Source organism: Agelaius tricolor, unplaced genomic scaffold (genome assembly GCF_023055355.1).
Source record: "Agelaius tricolor isolate 1412-34295 unplaced genomic scaffold, bAgeTri1.0.p SCAF_99, whole genome shotgun sequence".
NCBI lineage: Eukaryota > Metazoa > Chordata > Aves > Passeriformes > Icteridae > Agelaius > Agelaius tricolor.
In genome coordinates this window covers 469,913-479,812 of record NW_027269359.1, presented here as the reverse complement: position 1 = coordinate 479,812, position 9,900 = coordinate 469,913, and the positions used below count along the sequence as shown (strand labels likewise).

At 56.3% G+C, this 9,900-nt stretch overlaps 2 protein-coding genes across 3 annotated transcripts; one reads left to right on the top strand and one right to left on the bottom strand.

The window, feature by feature from the left end:
- Window positions 1–6: 6 nt before the first annotated feature.
- LOC139585971 (uncharacterized) lies at window positions 7–4,887 on the bottom strand. Of its 2 annotated transcripts, none has more exons than XM_071419072.1 (3): window positions 3,823–4,887; window positions 2,921–2,966; window positions 7–1,363 (listed from the first exon to the last, which is right to left on the bottom strand). In XM_071419072.1, exons 1-3 carry the CDS (start codon window positions 3,879–3,881, stop codon window positions 785–787), a joined length of 684 nt encoding a protein of 227 aa, XP_071275173.1. In that variant the 5' UTR covers window positions 3,882–4,887; the 3' UTR covers window positions 7–784. The 2 variants fall into 2 exon arrangements, with proteins under 2 accessions (XP_071275173.1, XP_071275172.1); XM_071419071.1 differs by having other exon boundaries at window positions 7–1,366; window positions 3,823–4,885.
- A 589-nt stretch (window positions 4,888–5,476) lies between these two features.
- Window positions 5,477–9,553, top strand: SLC16A13 (solute carrier family 16 member 13). Its single transcript, XM_071419081.1, has 5 exons — window positions 5,477–5,575; window positions 6,593–6,809; window positions 7,052–7,195; window positions 7,920–8,654; window positions 9,391–9,553. Exons 1-5 carry the CDS (start codon window positions 5,477–5,479, stop codon window positions 9,528–9,530), a joined length of 1,335 nt encoding a protein of 444 aa, XP_071275182.1. The 3' UTR covers window positions 9,531–9,553.
- The last annotated feature ends 347 nt before the right edge of the window (window positions 9,554–9,900 follow it).

Sequence of the window (9,900 nt, the reverse complement as noted above, 5' to 3'; positions counted from 1 at the left end):
TTTGCCATTTTTTCACAGTTTTTCTCCATTTTTTCACCGTTTTTTCTCCATTTTTTCCCAAAATCCCCATTTTTCACCCAAACCCCACTCACAGTGCAGGTGCCGCTCTTGGCCGTGCCCATCTCTCTGAACTCCACCCTGAAATCGCCCTCTCCCCTGTTCTATTCCCATTTTCCCCCCATTTTTCGCCATTTCTCGGCCGTTTTTCCCCCCATTTTTTCCAAAATCCCCGTTTTTCGCCCCATTTCCCACTCACGGTGCAGGTGCCGCTCTTGGCGTGCCCATCTCTCGGAACTCCACCCTGAAGTCGCCTTCTCCCCTGGTTTTTCCCCCATTTTCCCCCCGTTTTTCGCCATTTCTCAGCCGTTTTTGGCCATTTTTTGGCCGTTTTTCACAGTTTTTTCTCCATTTTTTTTCCCCAAATCCCCGTTTTTGGCCCAAACTCCACTCACGGTGCAGGTGACGCTCTTGGCCCTCCCAGTTTCTCGGAACTCCACCCTGAAGTCACCCTCTCCCCCCCATTCTATTCACATTTTTCCCCCGTTTTTCACCATTTTTCCCCGTTTTTTCTCCTTTTTTTTTCCCCAAATCCCCGTTTTTGGCCCCATTTCCCACTCACGGTGCAGGTGACGCTCTTGGCCGTGCCCATCTCTCGGAACTCCACCCTGAAGTCGTGCTCCCCCCCATTTTTGGCCATTTTTTGCCCGTTTTTTGCCATTTTTTCACCATTTTTTGGCCGTTTTTTCACCGTTTTTTCCCCCGTTTTTTCCCAAAATCCCATTTTTCACCCCAAACCCCACTCACAGTGCAGGTGCCGCTCTTGGCCGTGCCCATCTCTCTGAACTCCACCCTGAAATCGCCCTCTCCCCTGTTCTATTCCCATTTTCCCCCCATTTTTCGCCATTTCTCGGCCGTTTTTCCCCCATTTTTTCCCAAAATCCCGTTTTTGGCCCCATTTCTCACTCACAGTGCAGCTGCCGCTCTTGGCCGTGCCCATCTCTCTGAACTCCACCCTGAGGTCGCGCTCCCCCTTGGTTTTACCCCATTTTTTCCCCATTCTTTGCCCGTTTTTGGCTGTTTCTCGGCCGTTTTTCGCCATTTTTTCACCGTTTTTTCTCAATTTTTTTTCCCAAAATCCCCGTTTTTCGCCCCAAACCCCACTCACGGTGCAGGTGACGCTCTTGGCCGTGCCCATCTCTCTGAACTCCACCCTGAAGTCGTGCTCCCCCCCGTAATCCTCGGTGGACGGGACCACGGCCGAGGGCGGGGGGGGGCGGGGCGGGGGGGGCTCTGCGGGGGGCGGGGGCAGCGCCCGCCCCTCCCCCACCCCCGGCCCCTCCCCCACCCCGGGGGGGCTCAGCTGCTGCTGGGGGGGGAGGGGGAGACACAAATTGAGGGGGGGTTGGGGGCATTTTGGGGCAAAAAAATTCAAATTTTTGGGGTGAAAATTCAAATTTTTGAGGTCATTTTGGGTAGGGAAATTCATTTTTTTAGGGGTGATAATTCAATTTTTGGAGGAGAAAATTCAATTTTTGGGGGGAAATTCAATTTTGGAGGGAAATTCAATTTTTGGAGAAGGAAATTCAATTTTTGGAGGTGGAAATTCAATTTTTGGGGGAGGAAATTCAACTTTTGGGGTGGAAATTCAATTTTTGGGGGGAAATTCAATTTTTGGGGGGAAAATTCAAATTTTTTGGAGTCATTTTTGGGTAGGGAAATTCATTTTTTTACGGGTGGTAATTCAATTTTTTGGAGAAAGAAATTCAATTTTTGGAGGTGGAAATTCAATATTTGGGGTGGTAATTCAAGTTTTGGAGGAGGAAATTCAATTTTTGGGGGGAAATTCAATTTTTGGGGGGAAATTCAATTTTTAGGGGGAAATTCAATTTTTGGGGAGGAAATTAAACTTTTGGGGTGGAAATTCAATTTTTGGAGGAGGAAATTCAATTTTTGGGGGGAAATTCAATTTTGGAGGGGAAATTCAATTTTTGGAGAAGGAAATTCAATTTTTGGGGGTGAAAATTCAATTTTTGGGGTGGAAATTCAATTTTTGGGGAGGAAATTCAACTTTTGGGGTGGAAATTCAATTTTTGGGGGAAATTCAATTTTTGGGGGTGGAAATTCAATCTTTGGGGGGGGAAATTCAATTTTTGGGGGAAATTCAATTTTTGGGGGGGAAATTCAATTTTTGGGGGGAAAATTCAATTTTTTAGGGGGAAATTCAATTTTTGGGGTGGAAATTCAATTTTTGGGGGGAAATTCAATTTTTAGGAGGAAATTCAGTTTTTGGGTGGCGAAATTCAATTTTTGGGGGTAGAAGTTCAATTTTTGGGGGGAAAATTCAATTTTTGGGGGGAAAATTCAATTTTTTAGGGGGAAATTCAATTTTTGGGGGAAAATTCAATTTTTGGGGTATTTAGGGGAAAAATTCAACTTTTGGGGGTTTTGGGTCGATTTGGGGCGAAAATCCAACTCTAGGGGTAATTTTGGGATCATTTTTGGGGGGAAATTCAAATTTTTGGGGGTTTTGGGATTTTTTTTTGAAGGGGGGATCCAAGTTTTGGGGGTTCTGGGATATTTGGGGGTGAAAACTCAAATTTTTGGGGGTTTTGGGATATTTTGAGAAGAATAATCAAAATTTTTGGAGGTTTTTTAAGTGAGAAATCCAAATTTTGGGGGATTTTGGGAACATATTTTGGCGGGGAAAATCCAATTTTTGGGGGTCTTGGGGTATTCGGGGTCATTTATGGGAGCAAAAATCCAAATTTTGGGGAATTTTGGGACCATTTTTTGGGGGAGGAACCCAATTTTGGGGATTTTGAACCCCCCCTGTCCCTTTTGGGGTTCCCCACCGCCTTGGCCAAAATTTTTGGGAATTTTCCCATTTTTTGGAGATTTGACCCCAATTTTTGGTGCTCACCCATTCCAGTAGATCCTCGGGCATGGAACTGATGTTATTGGGGAGCCTGGAAAGGTCAAAGGTCACCCAAAAACCCAAAAATCACCCCCAAAAAAACCCAAAAAACCCAACCCCCTCCCCAGCAAAATCCCAACCTCCCAAATAACCCCAAAAATCCCCCCCCCAAAAAAACCCAAATGAACCCAAAATTCCCAAAAAATCCCTAAAAGAAAACCCCCAAAAATCTGAAATAAACCCAAAAATCCTCCCGAAAATCCCAAATAAACAAAAAAGCCGCCCCAAAATCCCAAATAGACCCAGAAACCTCTCCCAAGCCCTCCCCAAAATGCCAAAAAACCCCAAATTCCCCCCAAAATCCAAAACCCCCCCAAACCCCCAAATTCTCCCCCAAAATCCCAAATAAACCCAAAAATCCCCTCCAAAAAAATCCCCAAAAATCTCGCCCAAAATTCCCAATAAATCCCAAATAAACCCCAAAATCACCCCAAAAAAATCCCCAAAAATCCCCCCCCAAAATTCCAAATAAATCCCAAATAATCCCAAAAAATCCCCCCAAAAATCCTCAAAAATCCCCAAAAATCTCCCCCAAAAACCCAATAAATCCCAAATAAACCCAAAATTACTCTCCAAGCCCCCCCCCAAAAACCCAAATAAACCCGAAAATCCCCCCAAAAAATCCCCAAAAATCTCCCCCAAAAACCCCAATAAATCCCAAATAAACCCAAAAATCCTCCCCAAGCCCCACCCGAAAACCCAAATAAACCCCAAAATCTCCCCCAAAAACCCCAAATAAACCCAATAAACCCCCCCAAACCCAGCTCCAAAAATCCCCAAAAATGCCCAATAAACCCCAAACTCCCCCAAAAACCCCAAAATCGCCCGAAATCGCCCCAAACGCTCACATGTTCCACAGGTCCAGGAACGCTTCCCCCTCCAGGAGCGGCTCCAGGTCCTCGGCCATGGTGGGGAGGGGCGGCCCCGGGGACCCCTGGGGGGGGAGGGGAGCCCCGGGTGGGGGTGGGGGGGAGGGGAAAATTCCGAATTTTGGGGGGAAATCTCCGTGTTTTGGGGCTGACCCCAAAAATTTCCCTTTTTTTTTTAACTTGCGGGACCCGCCAAACCAGCCCAAGCCACGCCCACTGTCCTTAAGTCACGCCCCCTTCGTTTAAGCCACGCCCCCTCCTCCATTCCGGACGCAAAATTATCCCAATTTGGGTAAAAAATTGGTAAAATTCCGACAGAATTTGGGCAAAAATTTGGGTAAAATTTGAGCTAAAATTGGGTTAAACTTGGATAAGGTTTGGGTAAATCTTGGTCAAGTATGAGAAAAATTCAGAGAAAACCTGGGTAAAATTTGGGTAGGTTAGGAAAAATTTGGGTAAAACAAGGGTAAAATTTGGGCAAAACTGGGGGAAAAATTGGGTAAAAAATTGATAAAAATCGGGTAAAATCTGGCCAAATTTTGGGTCAAGTTTGGATAAAAAATAGGAAAAGTTCAGGTAAAAATTCGGCAACGTTTTGGCAAAACGTAGATAAAATTCGAGTTAATTTTGAGTAAAGTTTGGCCAAAATTTGGGTAAAAAATGGGCAAAGATTGGGGGAGCTCCCTCAGGTCAGCCCTTCCCCATTTTGTGGCCCCCCCGGGACGCCCCAAAATCCGCCCCTGAGGGAGGAGGGGAGCCCTGATTTTGGGGGGAAATCTCCTTTATTTGGGGGTGACCCCAAAAATTCTTGTTTTAAAGGGGGGGGGGGGGGTCCCGCCAAACCAGCGCAAGCCCCGCCCCCTCCCCCCTTCCGGCAGCAAATTTCACCCGATTCGGGTAAATTGGGGTAAAATTTGGGTAAAAGTTGGGAAAAATTCGGGTAAAAATTTGGCAAAATTTGGGGGATCCCCCCCGCCATTTTGGGCCCCTCTCGCCTCGCCGTTTTTGGGGGGCCCTTCCCCCCTCCCCCCCACTGACCCCGCAGGGCTGGGGGGTCCCCCCGAACCCCCGGGAACCCCCAAAATCCGCTTGGGATCCCCCAAAACCCCCCTGAGACCCCCCCAAAATCCGCTCGGGACCCCCGAAATCCCCTCACGGAGCCCAGAACGCCCGGAACCCCCCGGGACTCCCCAAAATCCGCCCGGAACCCCCAAATCCCCCCCGGGGCCTCCCGATACCTCCGGTGCTTCCCGCGCCTCACGCGCTGGGGAATCCCCACTCCCGGCGTTCCCCGCGCCGGGGCGGGGCCCGCGGGGCGGGGCCTTGAAGCCGCGGCGCCATCTTTGGTGAGGGCGGACGCCATTTTGTTTGAGGGCGGGCGCCATTTTGTGTGTGGGCAAAAGCAGCGGGGTTTAACTGCGGGCGCCATTTTGTGTGAGGGCGGGCGCCATTTTGTCTGTGGGCAAAAAGGGCGGGGTTTAACTGCGGGCGCCATTTTGTGTGAGGGCGGGCGCCATTTTGTCTGTGGGCAAATAGGGCGGGGCTTAACTGCGGGCGCTACTTTGCATGAGGGCAGAAAGGGGCGTGGCTTAATTTCGGGCGCCATTTTGAGTGAGGGCAAGTGGGCGGCGCCATGTTGGCTAAGGGCCAAAAAGAGGGCGGGGCTAAGAGCAGGAGGCCCCGCCCCGCTCCCCGTCGCCCTTTGCACGGTTTTGGGGGTGGGAGGAGGTGGGTGGGGGGGGGGATGAATCGATGATTAATTAACAGCGACCCCTCCCCCCCCCCTCACAGGACACGGGTGACCCCCCCCGCCCCCTCAAGGGGACTTCGCCCCCCCCTCCCATCCCTCCCCCCCCCCCACCTAAAGCTGTCCCTGCACTGCGCCAGGTACGGAGCGGGACCGGACACTGGGACCCCCCAATCACCCGGGACCCCCCCCAAACCCCCCAATCACCTGGGACCCCCCCCGGGACTCCCCAATCACCTGAGACCCCCCCAAACTGAGACCCTCCCACCCAAACCCCACCAGGGTCCCCCCCCTACCCCCTGGTGACCCCTGACCTCGGTGTCCCCCCCAGAATTTTGGGTTCCTGACCCCTTGGGACCCCCCCCAATTCCCTGGGACCCCCCCATGACCCCGGGTCCCTTTTCTTTCCAGGCTGCTGCACTTTGGGGACCCCCCTGGGACCCCCCCAAAGCTCCTGGGTCACTCCTGACTCCCCCTGACCCTTGTGACCTCCTAAATTCCCTGTCACCCCCCGGGTGACCCCCTGACCTTTTGTGACCCCTTAAATCTGTGACCCCCCCCCGTGACCACCGGTGTCCCCACTGTCCCCGTGTCCCCACAGCGTTCCTTGGTCCCCCCTGGGTGCTGCGCCCGTCCCCGTTCCCTCCGTGCGCGTTCCTGTGATCCCCTGACCGCTGTCCCCGTGTTCCCGCGGTGTCCCCGTGTCCCCTCCTTGTCCCTGTGTCCCGGTGTCCCCTGTGACCCCCTCCTTGTCCCCTGTGTCCCCTCTTTGTCCCGCTGTCCCCTCACTGTCCCTGGTGTCCGTCTGTCCCCCTCACTGTCCGTCTGTCCCCCCCCCGCCCTGGCTCTCTCGTGGCCGTTCCCTCTGGTGTCTCTCCTGTGACCCCCATTGCCCAGTGTCCCCTCACTGTCCCCGTATCCTGGTGTCCACTCCTTGTCCCCGTGTCTCCCCCCGGTGTCCCCGTGTCCCCTCGCTGTCCGTCTGTCCCGGTGTCCCCTCAGTGTCCGTCTGTCCGTCCCCCCGCCCTGGCTCTCTCGTGGCCGTTCCCGCCGGGCGCGCTCCCGGCGCTCTCGGCCGCCTTCCTGCAGGTGGCGCTGGTGAGCGGCTCCGTGCGCGCGCTCGGGCTGTGCCTCCCGCCCCTGGGCGGCGCCTTCGGGGCCGCGGCCCGCGCGCAGGCCTGGGTGGGCTCCTGCCCCCTGGCGGCGCTGCAGCTCGGGGGTAAGACTGACAGACTGACGGACAGACAGACGGACAGACACTGGGAATGGACACACGGAGGGACCGGGACCCAGTGGGGGCAATGGGAGAACTGGGGCAGTGAGACTGGGAGGGACTGGGAGGGGACACTGGGACCCACTGGGAACACTGGGAGTGATGGGGGAACTGGGAGCACTGGGAGGGGCTGGTGGGGCTCTCCCAGTGCTCCCAGTGCTCCCAGTAACACCATTCCCCCCCCCCAGGCCCATTGGCGGCAGCGCTCAGTGCCCGGTTCGGCCCCAGGGGCGTGGCCATGGCCGGGGGGGCCCTGGCGGGGGCGGGGCTGGTCCTGGGAGCCTTCGCCACCCGCCTGGAACACCTGTACCTGAGCCTGGGGGGGCTGACAGGTACTGGGATAAACTGGGATAAACTGGGGAACACCTGTACCTGAGCCTGGGGGGGCTGACAAGTACTGGGATAAACTGGGATAAACTGGGATGAACTGGGGAACACCTGTACCTGAGCCTGGGGGGGCTGACAGGTACTGGGATAAACTGGGATGAACTGGGATAAACTGGGGAGCACCTGTACCTGAGCCTGGGGGGGCTGACAGGTACTGGGATAAACTGGGATAAACTGGGGAACACCTGTATCTGAGCCTGGGGGGGCTGACAGGTACTGGGATAAACTGGGGGACCTAAAACCCAAACCCTCACGTCCCTCACCCCACAGAATGACCTAGAACCCTTAAACCCTCACATAACCCCACAGAATGACCCAGAACTGGAGCGAACTAATCACCCACCCCACAGAACTATCTAGAACCCTCCTAAACCATGTCTAATCTCATAGAACAATCTAGAACCCTCCCAAACATTGTCTAAGCCCATAGAATGATCTAGAAACCCCCCCCCCAACCTTGTCTAACCCCTAGAACAATCCAGAACCCTCCCAAACCCCGGTGTCCCCACAGGCCTGGGCTGGTCCCTGTCCTTCACGCCGGCCCTCTGTGCTGTGTCCCGCTGGTTCCCAAACCTTGTCTAACCCCTAGAACAATCTAGAACCCTCCCAAACCCCTGTCTAACCCCACAGAACAATCTAGAACCCCCCCAAACCCCGGTGTCCCCACAGGCCTGGGCTGGTCCCTGTCCTTCACGCCGGCCCTCGGTGCCGTGTCCCGCTGGTTCCCGCGCCGCCGCGCCCTCGCCACCTCCGTCGCCGTCTCGGGCGCCGCCGTCTCGGGCCTGGCGCTGGCCCCGCTCCTCCCTCCCGCCCTGGACTCCTACGGCTGGCGCGGCGCCCTCCTCCTCCTCGCCGCCGTCTCCCTGCACCTCGTGGCCGCCGCCGCCCTCCTCCGCCCTCCTCCACGCACCCCTCGGGAGCCGCCGGAACCTTCCGGGACCCTCCTGCGGCTGCTGCGCCACGGGCCCTTCCTGCGCTACGCCGCCGCCTTCGCCCTGCTGGATTTGGGCTACTACGTCCCCTTCGTGCACGGCGCCGGCCGCGCGCTGGAGCTGGGCCTCGACGGCCGCGCCGCCGCCGCCGTGGTGGCCGCCATGGCGGCGCTGGACGGCGCCGGGCGCTTGGCGGCCGGTTGGTTGGCGGAGCGGCCGGCGGCGGCGCTGCTGAGGCAGCTGGCGGCCTGGGCGGCGCTGGCGGGGTTGGTGGCGCTGGCGACGCCGTTGGGGACGAGTTTCGGGGCGCTGGCGGCGCTGGCGGCGGCGTACGGGGGCTGCGCCGGGGCCGTGGCGCCGCTGCAGTTCGCCGGCGTGGCGCAGGTGGTGGGGGCCGGACGGGCGGCCATGGCCATCGGGGTCATGCAGATGGTGGAGAGCGTGGGGTCCCTGCTGGGGGCGCCGCTTGCCGGTACGGGGGGCACTGGGGGGCAATAATAGGGGGCACTGGGAGGGTTGGGGGGCACTGGGTGGGGGGTGGGGGATGGGGGAAAGGGGGGGTGGGTTGGGGGGTCTGGAACTCAACATGGGGGGAGAAGCCAAGGGTGGGTTGGGGGTTGTGAATGGGTTGGGTGACCCAGAATCTACCATGACCTCATTTTGGGGGGGTCCCGTGTAGGGGACAATGGATTTGGATGGGGTTGGGTGCCCTAAAACCCATTGGGGGGCACCCAAGGGTGGGTTGGGGCTCATGGATGGGTTGGGTGACCCAGAATCCACCATTTTGGGTGCTTTCACACCCCCCCAACGCTGCCATTTTGGGTGGTTCCAGACCCCCCCCCAACGCCGCCATTTTGGGTGGTTCCTGACCCCCCCCAACGCCGCCATTTTGGGTGGTTCCAGATCCCTCCCAACGCCGCCATTTTGGGCGGTTCCACACCCCCAACGCCGCCATTTTGGGTGGTTCCACACCCCCCCAACGCCGCCATTTTGGGTGGTTCCACAGCCCCTCCAACGCCGCCATTTTGGGTGGCTCCAGACCCTCCCAATGCCGCCATTTTGGGTGGTCCAGACTCCTCCCAATGCCGCCATTTTGGGTGGTTCCAGACCCCTCCAACGCCGCCATTTTGGGTGGTTCCAGACCCCCCAACCCCAACGCCGCCATTTTGGGTGGTTCCAGACCCTCCAATGCCACCATTTCCCCCCAGGTTGGCTGCGTGACGTCACCGGCGACTTCACCGTCTCCTTCCTGGCGGCCGGCGCCTTCCTCCTGGCCTCGAGCCTCCTCATCCTCACCCTGCCCCCGGCGCCCCCCGAGCCCCCCCCGAGCCCCCCCGAGCCGCTCTAGAACCGCCCAAGTGACCCCAAAATGTGACCCCGGCTCTTGTCCTTTGGGGGGGGATGGGAGGGGTGGGTCTGGGGGCACCAATGGGGGGGGGGTTGATGGAGGGGGGGGTCAGAGGGGGACCCCCAAAAATGGCCTTGGGGGGATGGGTCTGGGTTTTTTGGGGTTTTTTTGGGTTTTTTTTGACGTCTTTTACCCTTGGTTTTAGGGTTTTTTTGGGTCTTTTAGTCCCTCCGTTTTGGGGTATTTGGGTTTTTTTGGGGTTTCAGGGGGATTTTGTGGTGTTTGGGGGTTTTTTTTTTCGTTTTTTGGGGGAGGAGTTTAAAAATTTTTCCTGGGGTCTTTTTTTGGTTTTTTTGGGTTTTTTTTGGCT